We start from the raw sequence: 13514 nt of genomic DNA on the forward strand, positions 1-13514 counted from the left end.
TTAAGTGCCTGAGGCTACATTTTGCCCTCGGTTGCACACTTGCTATACCACTGGATGTCCCTTTTCCTAATTACTTAGGAGCTCAGGGTGAAACTTGACCTTGTACACAAAGCTGGAACAAAGACCATGTCACCATGATGCTTAAGTGGGATTTTTGCAGAAGCATGGATTTTATTCTTTGTGGGTTTCTGCCACAAGGGAAATCTGATCCACAGGCATAGGCTGAAAAGAAAATAGATGTACAGCACTGTAGCTGTGAAGTGGGTACAAACTGTATCCACTGCTATAACTATTTCCAGAGAAAGATACAATAGCTCTCTAACTTGGCCAGTCTTCAGATTTTCTAAAGAAGGTATGATCAGCTATGAAATGTTTAACAGGAGATAATTATCTTGCAGTCAAATCCTCGTAGAATCAATATTTTTAATGGTGAGATAAAAAGTTTTGTTCATAGCTGTCTTAACTTCACAAAAAAACTGTCTCTACTGAACAAAGCAGCACTGAACAAGTCAGCAAACTTGCAGCTAATTGCACTATCAAGAAAATGGTATTAAAGAGGAGAGACAGGACAGAACAGAACATGGAAGAATTCAATTCAGTGCTTTGTACAAAGGTTTGTCCTAACAGTGCTCGGGCCGTAACAGAAGAGAGAAGTCACAGAAATACATTGCGTATGGACAGAGAAACTCACCAAGAACATTCTCCACTTCTCTATATCTAGGATTTCTTCACATTTGCACCACCTGAAGTACTTGAAATGCTCCTTAGTCGTGTGTTTTAGCAAGAACAAATATGTAAGAGCTGTCTTGAAGTACCACCAAGTCCTATGCATTCTTTCACAAAGGAGGGAAAACGTATCCATCTACCTTCAGGGCAGGGCTGAAGGGAAAGTAAAAGATGTGGGGAAGGAGCCAATAGCCCCTAAAGGACTAGAGACTGTTCTCCAGCAGCCTGCCTCCATGGCTCTGCTTCCAGAGCACACCTGAGCTCCTGGTCTGTCTTAGCTTCACTTTGCATCTGTCAGTGTCAAGTTTGCTCACTGTTTTCACAGGTGCACAGAAAAATCCCAAAAGTCATGGATATTTTGTTCTCATGCATGGACATTTCAGTCACAGTTCTCATGATCAGAGGCCAGTCCTCATGCAATTCTTACATGTAGAGTGTGAATGTCATACTACGGGAGTTATGGGCCTGATTTGGTGTGGGTTGGAGCAATGCTATTCAGAAGGGCACTGAAGCGTCAAGGAGGAAAGAAGAAAAAAATAATGAGAAGAATCAATCAGACAGACAGACCTGGAGTTACAAAAGAGTGTCAGGTAGCTAGCAGGTGCTTCACCAGCATGAGTGAAAGACTGCTGAAAGTCCATTGTGGGCAAAATGACCTGCAGAGGTTCTGGGCTGAAGAAATCAGGCTTGCAACATTAACCAGTTCTGCAATGCCTGGTGTCAGCACGTCTGCAAAGCACCTTTGATCTAGAACTGGTACTCAGTTTCTGCTGTTTGTGGTGACCTGGGAGGGCTATGGCATTAAGTTGTGGTGTTTTGGGGAATCTCAGCAGCAGGATTTCAACCTGAATTTTGCAGCTGCATGCTCTGAGAAAACACTTGGCACCGTCATACCTTTATCATACCACATTATGAGGTATACATGGTATATTTTTTCCATTGCATAAATGTGTTTGTCAGTCTAACTATATAATTGCAGCTTTCTTTGTCTGGCTCTCTAACACCTCCTTTGAAAGATTGTCTTCTGAGGGATTGGCCTTGTTGCCTGCTTAATGTGCTAGCGTATCTGCTTTTAATCTGACCGGCTCATCTGAATATTTAATGATGCTTTGTACCCACCTGCAATATTACGTTAGTATCGCAACACATGTAGTAATTCCAGGCTGTCATCCTACACATTCTGGATGCTGCCACCTTCTCTTATAATTACTTGTCATGACTTCTTAAAATTTAAGATGTGCTTGAAAATGAATCCCCAGAACCTTCTTGCCTCAAAGTACTGAGAACAGGGGGTACATCCAAACACACCTGAATTCAGGGATATCCAGAACAGGTGTGTTTGCCCTGAAGCAGGCAGGAAGGAGGGAGGCTACCCACACACTTATCAGACCCCTTGGTTTTAGACAGGGAATTTTCATTTGCGCATTTTGGAGAAATGGTAAACTATCTTCTAGAGTCATATCACTATCACTCTTCTGGTTTTATGTGGCAGCTTCATTAGAAGGTTCTTTAGGAGATCCCCAAAACAGTCAATACGCTTTCAGGGTTCACCTGTTCTGAATCTAAGCCAACACATCTGCTGGTAGGCAGTACAGTTGAAGTTTCATTCCAAATCCTCTTCTAAATAAGTATTATTACAGTTCAATGTAAAAAGAAATTTTAAAAAAGAGGGAAAAAAGCTCTTCTAGCACTCTGGATGCTGCACAAGTAGAGGCTGAGAGCAAACTTGCCCTAAAGCATGCACAGCCCCAGCAACAAGATGAGCACGGTAGAAGAGCAGGGAAATGATGGATTTACACCGCAACCCGGGGATTGAGTCATAGACAGTCCTGTTCTGACAACAGTAGGTTTTAACTCAGAAGCCAGCACAGCTCTGGTCTAACCAAGATGAGAGGAGGGGGCCAGATGATGACTCCAGCTGTGACAGTTAATGTGAGATCATCAGCCACACTGAGGAGCAGAGCAGAGATGTTGTGCCACCATCCCCTTGATCCTAGGAGCTGAGAGAAACTCACTCTTCTCTGTTTGTGCAGCTCCTTCCTACACTGCCCACATTCAGAGACAAGCTTCAGGGACCATCTAAGGAGTCCTAATCTTTAGGAATTAGACCTGAGTCCTTTCCTGTAGGCATATGAAGAATATGTGCTTCTTCTAACCCTCTTCCCACAAACAGGGAGAATTGTGAAGGAATTATAGGAATTATAGAATTGTAAGGAAATGGCAGCACCAGCAGATAAGATCCAAAACATGCAGTCATTTTTCTCCTTTGTCTTGTAATCTGCCTGTAATATCTACTGGCTAACATACATTATTTGCTGCATTATGGTCTTAGAATACTTAACTGCTCTGAAGACTACTATGCACACACACTTTTACATTCTATTCCCAATCACTTTTTAGCAAATAACAGAATTAACTCTGTTTACGCATCAGCAGATAATCCCTGAAATAAGCTTCTTAAGAGCCAACTCTCGTGCTGCTACTGAAGGCACCCAACCCTAAAGATGAGCAGTGAAAGCAGAACAAATGCAAAGCCAGAACAGTGCTGTCTTCTTCAGATGAAGCAGCTAAACACATATCTGTGTACAGACACACAAGCATTCAGACATGCACTACGAGAAGCAGTGCCAAACACCATTATATATGATGTATATAATCCTGTTTTTTATATATTTATACTAATTACCTGGATATTATTAAATGGCAGCTGTATACTTTAAATATGTAATTGGATTACCAAAATGCGTCCAGAGCGTTAATGTGCATCAATCACTCGACTGCCGCCTGTTCTATCCAAAGTCCCTTTGCTTTTTTGAGAAGTCGGACACTGATCGCTGCTGGTTGTAACAACCTTCTCAGTGCCTGAGCACACAGAAGATGATCGCTGTGATGAGCGTGCTTAAAGCACAGGAATCGATTTTAGAAAGGGCCCTTTTATATGTTCTTTAGGCTGATTCTGGGTGTAGTCTGCAGTAAATTCGCTTTTTTCGCGGCTATTGTGCCCAATCGCGGGTGCCTTTTTCACTCTGCACATCTCACAGTCACCGTTGCCTGGGACGGACTCTGCTCGCAGCCCTCCGGCGGGGCAGGCGGGTCGGGCCGGGCCGGGCCGGGCCGTCATCCCGGGGGGACCGGCAGTTCGGAGGGAGGATGCAGGACCGGCAGCTCGGAGGACGAGCACGGCCAAGAGAAGACAGAGAACTTGGGCAAATGACCTGATGGTCCACAGGAGCTTACAGGCTAGTGGCTCGGGAAGCATCCTCCTTTGCAGAGAGAACCAGACAGATAATGCTCGAACGGGCTCTACTATGCTTTAATCTTCTAAAGCTACCATTAGTAAGCCAGAGAAGTCTATTTACCCACAAGACAAACACCACAAGTCCGCTAGGCTTTTCTCCATTGAGCACCGAAATAACTCCTCGTTCTTTAACCCCCGAGCACCGCGAAGTGCCCGCCTCGCTCCGGGGCCGCTCCGGGGCCACTCCGGGTCCGTGGGGCCGGGGGCTGCCGGTAGCGTCCCACGGGTGATGATGGATGGACCGGGAGACGTGCGCCGGTGCCGAGCTGCGCTTTGTCGCCTTTCACCTCCTGATCCCTTTCCCTTCTGCTCTGCTGGGCTGCAATAGCTCCGCGGCCTCGGCCTCGGTGACCGGGGGCGGGCAAGGGGAATCTTTATGTCCCCTCGCCGAGTTCTCATGGGCGCGGGGCAGCGCTCAGCAGATCCCTGAGCAGCTAGCTCTAAATAAAGCAGCCATCGCTTCCCTTGTATTTCCCCTCAGCAGTCGCCTTAGTATTATTATTATACTTCTATAGCTTTTGCTTTCGGACCTTATAATTATGTCACACAGCAAGGGAAACCGCCAGCATCCCGGCATCTGGCGTGTGGTTTAAAACTTTTGTTTCAAGATCCGAACTATTTATAGATGGAAAACTCTGTAGGATAGTAATTTCCTACGGTTTTGAGAAAAAAAAAAAAAAAAAAAAAAAAAAAAAAAAGAAAAAAAGAGAGAAAGAAAGAAAGAAAGAGAGAAAGAAAGAGAGAAAGAGAGAAAGAAAGAGAAATGCTACGTTTGTATTAGAAGGGTATATTTATTTATTTATTTGCTTATTACGGCTTTTTCCTCCTGCTTGAAAAAGCAGAGAGCAGTGCCGTATCTTTACAGGCTGTTGGGTCGCCTGCCGGGCTGTGGAGGGCAGCGGGCAATTCGGGCTGATAGCAGCATCCTACCGGATCGACCCGAATGCAGCTCCATAAATCAAGCGCCCTTAAAAATCAGTAGCGATGGCATGTGCATTTCATTACGAGTTACAAACATAGGAATACGCGTTTCGTTTCTTTTTACGTGTGTGTTTATTCCTGCTTTTCATGCATAGTGCTGGCTCGTACTTTTCCCTAGCCCACAATACATATATATATATATATATATACAGAAGGACTCTCACACACGTGCTTGTGTGTGTGTGTGTGTGTGTGTGTGTGTGTGTGTTGCCTGCATGTATACAGAAACAATCGGTCTGATGGGTGGATGTGTGGGTGCATAGGTAGGTAGGTAGGTAGGTAGACAGATAGGTAGGTAGGTAGGTAGGTAGGTAGGTAGGTAGGTAGGTAGACAGACAGAAATCCACATGCACCTCAGAGCTCAAATTATACACCCACCGTGAACTGAAAGGTCTTTGTTCGGCGCTGGGGCAGGAGCGAGCAGAAACCCTCCCGGCCCCGCAGCGCAGTTGGACGTGGGGCCGGGTAGTGTTGGGGCAGGAACCCCCAGTGCGGGACAGAGTCCTTCGGGCACAGCCCGCTCTCTACCCGGAGACACCTGAGTCGATCCCCAGTCCCCTTCCGCAGGGCACCCGGCCCCCGGGGAGGCACTCACGGAAGGGAGCGAGCTCAGATTGTCAGCTAGCTCCGGCGGCCGGGACCACCGCCTGCCCCAGAACCTTCCCTTCCCCGCTGCCGCTTCAAAGCGTGCTCACGCCTTGACTGGAGCACGGGAGCGCTTGACAGCTCCCCGGCCGCCCTTCCGAGCCTTGGCTTGCGGCCCCGGCCTCTCGGCTCGGCTCGGCGCGGGGACAGCGTACCGCATCCCCATGCCCCCCTCAGCCGGCGCCCGGCCCCCGCCCCGCGGCAGCCTCTCTCCGCAGCCCACACTGAGCAGCCCGATAGCTTCTCATCCACCGCACCGTTCGATACAGATATAGATATTAAAAAAAAAAAGAGCCCGAAACTCCTTGCAGTCCCACCCACCGACTCTGATTTCCCCCACCCCTACCTCCACCCCCTTCCTCACAAGGAAAACGTCCTGGAGCCGGCTCTAACTGCGGGACTGCAGATCCCTCCCGAGCGAAAAGCACCCGGCCGGCAGCGAGCGCCTCCGCCTCCGCGCCGCCCGCCCGCGGCCGCAGCTCTCCCGGGCTGCGCGTCCCGGCGCGGCGCCGCGCTTCCCCCGCCGGGAGGAGGAGCCGGGGCCGGAGCCCCCGAGGGAGTCGCGGCCGCCCCGCTCCCCGCCGACCCCCGGGCAGCCCCGGGAGTTACCTGGCGGGTCCCCTTCCCCTGGCACGGTCCGACCGGCACTGCCAACACCGCCATCGCCATCACCATCCTCACCACCACGCGCCTCGCGGAGCTGGCGTGTCCCGGCTCCCTCCGTGTGCGCGTCGCCCCTAGGTAGCTGGCGGGGCCATTTCAAACAGAATTTGCAACCAAAAAAAAAAAAAAAAAAAAAAAAAAAAAAAAAAAAAAATCTGGATCACTTACAGGTAACTCCCACTGGTAAGGATGAGGAAAATCTGAGGGTAATACACTGAGAGTAACACACTGCGAGATGAAAAAAGGATCATGGCTGAGTCCCGTTTACACTCTTGGAGTTCGCTTCCTTGGTTATTCCTTTCTGGCCCCCCCCGGTCGTAACTCCCCACCCTTTTTGGTGTCAGCTGTGCCTTGAATCTGAGTTGGAATCCAATCCCTTGGGCTTGGGGGGGCTTTGTTTGTTTGTTTGTTTGTTAGTTTGTATTGGTGGGGCTGGTATTCCCCTGGCGCTAATGCTGCTCCCGGGGCAGAGTATGTGCTGCTGCTGCTGTTCTCGCTGCTGCTGCTGCCTCTGGGCTCCTGCCTGTCATGTCTCAGTGGTTGGAAGTTGTTACAGTGGGTTCTCGTGTTGGAATGAGGATGGTTTAAGGGATTTGGATGGCAGAAAGTGCCTCTCTCTCTCTCTCCCCCTCTTTCTGCAACTCTCCTGAGACTCGGGGCTGCCATTGGGCAGTCAGTCGCTGCAATCCGCCTACTTTTTTTTCTCTCCCTCTCTCCCCAACCCTTTTTTTTTTTTTTTTTTTTTTTATTTAAAGGAGAGGATGACAATGGCGCGACACCGCTCCAGCCCCGGCTGCAACTCACCCTCACTGCCCGGCCCAACCCGCTCCGTGCACCCCACTCCCTGCGCAGCGCTCCCCGGGGACACTCCGCGGGAGGAGCGGGCTGCTCTCCTGCTGAGAGTCGACCGGGACAGTCGGCAGCTCCCGGTGAACGGCTCAGTAGCGGACGGTGAATGGCTCTATCGGTTCCCCCGAAGAGCTCCCGCAGGCTCTTGGTTCTCGTTGCCCCCCGTGTTGAAAATTAGATATCAGGGGGCTCTGTCCAAAAGAAAGAAAGAAAAGGAAAAAAAAAAAAAAAAAAAAAAGACATGCAAGTTGCGGCAGCCCGCCTGAGTGAGTGAGTGAGTGAGTGAGTGAGTGAGTGAGTGAGTGAGGAGTAAAGGCAGCTCGAAGCTTCATAACGGAGCTGGATTCCGCGGGTGAAAGGGAAGGAAAGCATTCAGAGAGAGCTTTCGGAGCCGTTTCTACTCTCCCCTGCCTCCTTCCCAGCCGGGCGCTCCCGGCAGGTCCGTGCCGCTACCGGGCAGAGGCCGCCCGCCCCTCGCCTCTCCGAGCCCCGCGGAGCAGAGCTTGCTTGCTCCTCCTCCGTGCCTCGACGGCCCCTTCTCTCTTCGGGTGAGCGACTGCAGTCCTGGGAGCTGACGGAGAGACGTGCTCCGGGATGCCGGGGTTTAAAAACGAAGCCCGAAAGAGGAAAGTGCACCGTGGAGAGTTTAGCTGAAATACAGTCGAACTAAACGTTCAGCGGGCTCCGACAGACCCTCGCTCTGTGGGGATTGAGGAGCTCGTCTCGGGTTAATTGCTTGATGCCTGAGGGAGATCTCTTGGCCGAGAGCTCTTCCCAGCACCCCGGGGTGACCTCCCCGAGTCAACCAGTCCCTGCACACGGCTGCTGCAGGCTCTGCGGGACAACGAAATATTCCTTCGGATGGAACCGCAGCTGCAGAATTGGTGTAAAAACGTCGTCTTTCGCCGAACACCCGATAAGGATCTCCTCGGGGTTCTGTTTCATTTAAGCACTTTCATCTGTAAGCGCAGTGCGTGCGTGTGCTGGAGCCAAGAGTGTCATTGTAGGAAACGCTGCTGTTGATTAACAACGGGGGAAGTTGAAGCCTTCCAGAGATCACTTACAACCTTAGAACCGTCTCCTTTATTTATAATTTCTTAAAAAAAAAAAAAAAAAAAAAAAAAAAGAACCTAAAATCGACGTGTTTTTACCTCTTTAAGTGCGTATGTATGCATACATCCGTTAACCTCGAGAGCAACAGGGCTGTGCGTCCCCTTTGCTCCCCGTTACCTCTCAGCCACATGAAGCGGCTGCGGCAGCGTTGCCGAGCGCCAGCTGGATGGAGAACGGGGGGTGAGGTTTGACGGCTTATTTCGAGCACTTGTTCGGCATCGCATATATTTTAAATGGGCATCTGCTTTGAAACACGTGCCTGAGGAAAAAGAAAAAATAGAATAGAACTGAATTCTAAAATCGAAAAGTAGCTGCTGGCGTTGAAGCACCGGGGGGTGAGGACGCGGGCTTTGATCCAACCCAATCCAGACTACGGTGCTCTGCCATTCCCCACAGTTTCGGGGTGAAGAGGGTTTTTTCCACAGCCGAATCGTGGAGTCCGAGAAATCTCGTATGGCATCAACCAAATCGAGCCGTTCCCTTTCGGGAAAATATTCTTTTCCTCAAAAAATGGGAGATGTTATTGCGTCGGAAATTTAATAGTAATGATGCTGATAATGATAACGTGTTAGGTTCTGTACGGATTCTTTCTATATGTGTGTCAGCTCGGGACAGAGAAGTACGCTTGTTCTGTCAGATTCTTGGTGTGACACTGGACGAGCCAATATTGTCGGTAACACCTCACATGGGTACTGCCGCTTCTTCTTCCCCAAACACGTGTATTGCGGACAGAATAAGAGCAGTACGGAACTGGAACGGTTGCCTACTCCCTGCGACAGACTGCAGATGAGGCAGAGCGGGCATGAAAAAAGCATTTCCCTTTCCGTTCATCTCTTTTCAATTGCGGGTTCTCTCTGACCCCGAAAAGCGCCGTGTGCGGCAGCAGAGCACGTCGGCAGCTCGGGACACACGTCCAGTCTGCACCGCGCTGCCCTTCTTCCTGCTGACAGCCGCCACTCCCTGCATCCCGCACCGCTGCGAGCTCAGCGCAAGGGAGAAGGGGGCAAAGCTGAGCAGCGTGCAATTAGCGGGGTCGGGTTGGAGGGGGCGGGAGGTGCTGGGGCCGCCTCCCCCGCCCCGAGGGGACTCGAGAAGATGGGTATTTCGTTGAGGCCGGGCGAGCCGGCAGGAGAGATAAAGGGGAAAGGGCGATTTGCCCCCTGAGTCCCGCAATATCTACGGATCCGTCCTTCCGAAGGTCCATCGCTCACCCTCAGAGCATCTGCTGTCATTTGCATCTGTGGCACAGCTGTGATTTGTGACTTCCGATACATCTATTAATTAAACTGAAGCTGATCGCCCTGCGATCTTCGCAGGCGAAATTCCCGTTCCAATACAGCTATTACCGAAGTCAACGTGTGAGCGCTGCAGCCTGCTCCGTTCTCCCTACCTGCCCCCAGAAACGTGGAAGGCAGACTGGGCGCGGGCAGGTACACCACCTCGCACCTCATCCTCCTCGGCAAAATGCAAAATGGAAATGGGAATAACGACAATTCCACGTGAGGAAGGGAGGAAGGAAGGAAGGAGGATCCCCTGAGCGGGTCTCACTCTCTCCTCCCACTTGGAAACAGCGACTTTCCTGTGCCACACTCCCCTGGTCCCCTGCCATGGCACCACCAATCTGCTGCTCCTGTGCTGTGCACACAGACAGCGGTGTTTTTATTGCTCCCCTCCCCTGGGCTCGGGGTTGCCCCTGTCCAGCCAGGAAGCGGAGTTCTTAGCACGTTTTATTAAGAGAGGAACACGTGCTCCGTAGCAAATGAAATGACCGCGTAACTCCTTGCTATCTCCATCTTTACTGCGCAAGCTAAACAGAATGCACTGGAAGACAAACTACGTTTTGTCTCAAGTAACTCCCATTTCTTATGCACACAGCTCGCCAGAAAAGGTATCATTACTCTAAGAAGATATGGTTTCAACAAAGTGATTGCTCCAGTGGCTGATGAAAGAGGAAATAATTGCATCCTACATGCTCAGCCTGGTGGTAGCCCTGGATCTCAGAGAGAATTTCTCTCCTATTGTTCAAAGAAAGAGAAGTATCCTCATCGCCTTACAGTCACGGTGATGGATCTGATGGGATTCCTGTAAGGGCTTTCACTGTTCCTGCCGTCCATTCAGTTTTGCTTCCAGGCTCAGTTCAACAACATTCTTGTGATTTTTTTTTTTGCTCCAAACCCCTTTCTAAAACAGCCACGCTCATTTTCTCAAGTAAATCTGCATTCCACCCTGTAAAGTGTGCCGAATCTTCTGTTTCCTTTAAAAATAAAACAGCAGCGAAAGCGAGCACTGATACCATTACCCCTTATTGTGCAAACCATTTTCTTTGAGCTCCTCTGTCCCCCGGTGATTTGGAGGAGAATGTACCTCACGAAGCCCTCCGGCTACTGGAACTGATTATGTGCCCTGATCGTCGTGGTGCTTAATTTACGGGTACGCAGTCCCACCAACCCGCTTCTCGCCCCAATCCACGTCATTCTGGCAGACTACAGGGAGGATCGCTCACAGCTAGGATGACAGCGGGAGATATTTGGCCCGAGGCCAAATAGCAACCTGTCTCTAGCAAGCTGATTTGGGGCGCAGGGGCAGGGCAGTCGGTCCTAGAGGCTCAGCCGCGGGGCGGGCTGAGAGCCCTGCCCGAATGACGAAACGTATAGCTGGATAGACGGACGAGCGAACGCAGTCCGGCCGGTGCTTGCCGAGCAACCTGCCGGGGATCCTCCGGCAAAAGAAGTGCAAAAGCCGGGCTGGGGAGGGAGCTCCGGCTGAAACAACGCTTCCCTTCTCGTCCCTAGAAGCCCCGTTTAACACCCCTGTATCGCATGACCTTAGCCCCCGGCCGCTCCGTTCTCCCTCCTGCAGTGCCCCCCGGCAGCCTCCTGCTCCCCGGGCCGCTGCCAGCAAGGCCGGGCTCCGCCGCGCTCTGTGCAGGGGGCTTCGGGCGGGCAGAGCCGGGCGGCCCCGCGCCCATCCCCGTGCCGAATCGGGGTGCCGCGCGGATGGGCCTCGCCGCTCAGAGCTGCCCTTTCGCACCTCTTCTTCCCTGTGTTGGTTTCGAAGCGGGAAACAAGCGTTTTCGGATTGCAACTCACCTTATGCATTCTTGATCATTAAAAAAAAAAAAAAAAAAAATCCCGCAGCTATGCAAAGACAGGATCTTTAAAGGGTTTGTAGCTCGACAGGTAAGGACTCGGCTGGGGCTCAGGAATGTGGAAATTCAACTCAAGTCAGCCTACTGCGACGAGCAATATTAATAAGGGCATACAGGTAAGGGGGAGAGTCAGAGGGAGAAACTTGGCAACTGCAATAACGCGATCTCGCTCTCCGCGATCAAATAACGAGGAGCAAAGCCCGGGCTGCCCGCAGCCCTCCCGGCGCGCCCGGCCCTCAGCCCGCCCGGCCCGGAGCTTATCGCGAGGGCAGCCGGGCCGCTTGTCAAGCTCATTTCAACACGTCCGCCTGATGGATAGAAAAGCAAATTGTGTCTAGGCCTGCATAAAGCAAATCCCTGAGCGCAGGTTCAGAGCAGGGATTCCCCCTTCTCCCGCCCCTTTCTCCTTTTTAATACTTAAGCTCTGCTCCATTGTCTCATCAGCAGCGGCTGAGTTAACTCCGTCAGGCATTTTTTTTTTTTTTTCTGTCTGAGAGTACTGTACGCCGGAGATAATATTTAAGGTCGCTTAAGCAGCACAAAAGCAGAGGGCTCCGTGCGGGCAACGCCGCCGCAGTGCCCATCCCCGGGAGCGGAGCGCTACTCGGAGCGGCCCCAGACTGCGCTGGGGCTGCGCACGGGGAAAGGGGCGGAGGGAAACCGTCGCTTTCCTGCCTTTTTCGTTTGCTTCGTCTTCTTTTTCCGTCTCAACGCTCTGTTCGCAACTCCGCAATAACGTGACCCAAAAGACAAGGTTTGTCGTGCGCGAGGACTTACCCTAATTTGACATAGATGACTCCAAAGCATAAAAACACGTAGAAAATCCACTTCCGAAAGTTTCTGTGCATGATCTAGAGAATGGACTGAGCCATAAAAATTGCACAAAAAGTCGAATTGATCGTTTCGGTTAAATCCCAGTCAAGAGCGTTTCGGAAGCTGCCCGGGAGCAAAGCCGGCCGAACTGCACAAAATCAGCGGCGTGCAGACGGGCAGCTCTTCCCAGAGCCATGGTGACAGAACCTGGCTCGGTACTAAAGCTACAGAGGGAGGAAAACAGAAAGAGCTGCTCAAAACGGTAAAACAAAAAACCCGAGGCAGACGGTCGGAGGGAGAAAACGAGCAAGCCCTGATCTTGATCAACTGCCTCATAGAGCCCCGAAGTTCAATGTGTTTTTACTTGTTCTGACTTCCCCAGGTAACACTACGTATCTTGCAATCTATGGCTCCAGGTAGGAGGATCTCTCTCTCTCTCTCTCCCTCTCTCTCTCCTGCTCTTCCCCCCACCCCGTATGTGTCAGAATCTAATACATGTCTTATCTGTCTGTGCGGGTGTGTGCGCGAGCTGTGAGTTTGTGTTTCGGAAGGCACGTCCTGCAGCAGCCGCAGCGTTTGGGGAAACACACAAACATGTCCACAAAGGGAAAGAAAGGACTCGTCGTCTGTCCTGTCTGCAGTGCTTTTTCATTTGCTCTAGTATGGTAACGCGGCTAGATTTGTAACGCACGGACTTCCCAAAAGAGATGGTTAAACTGTTTCCTTTTTAACCAGAAAGAGGCAGGGATTAGCCAGGGTTGCTCACAGCTCCGTATCCTGAATGCTGTGTGTGTGTGCCGGGGCTCTTCGGCCATCTGACCTTGCTGTGCACTCACAAATGCCCGTCACTAAACTCGATTTCATTTTCCACAGTAAGAAAACATTCTTCTTCCTTTTAAAACCAGATTTCCTTGGCTTTTAGCAAGAGTTTGGGATACTCAGTTTGCTGATCGTAGGGAAAATAAGGAGAAAAAAAAAGAATTTTGTGCTCAGGCACAGTCAAGCAAAACTCCTGTCTTTTTTTCTTTTCTTTTTCTCTTCCTTTCTTTCTCCGTGTTTCTCTCTCTCTTTCTGTCTGATCCCAGAGCTGTTCGGTTTACTCCTGCATTCTGTCAAACCATCTATTCTAGTCTGCTACACAACGTGCTCCTGTCTGGGTCGCATGCATACACATGCTGAAAGAACACTCAGATACACGTCTACGGGCTGTGGTAAATTCTGCAGAAGTGGACAAACCCGTGCGCCTGTGCCCATTTACACAGCAAACACGGATAGCTC

General features: G+C 50.8%; 1 protein-coding gene across 2 annotated transcripts in view; it reads right to left on the reverse strand.

The window, feature by feature from the left end:
- Positions 1-12271, reverse strand: part of WNT7B (Wnt family member 7B) — a 91662-nt gene extending 79391 nt beyond the window's left edge. The window contains exon 1 of one of the 2 annotated variants that reach the window (XM_042890123.1): positions 12201-12271. In XM_042890123.1, the coding sequence (XP_042746057.1) occupies positions 12201-12271 (71 nt within the window). Of the gene's footprint in view, positions 1-6481; positions 6565-12200 lie in introns of those variants that run through there. The other variant, XM_042890122.1, reaches the window with a different exon arrangement.
- Positions 12272-13514: the final 1243 nt, after the last annotated feature.

This window comes from Lagopus leucura, unplaced genomic scaffold (genome assembly GCF_019238085.1).
Source record: "Lagopus leucura isolate 7727_CA_CO unplaced genomic scaffold, USGS_WTPT01 Super-Scaffold_100159, whole genome shotgun sequence".
NCBI classification, from domain to species: domain Eukaryota; kingdom Metazoa; phylum Chordata; class Aves; order Galliformes; family Phasianidae; genus Lagopus; species Lagopus leucura.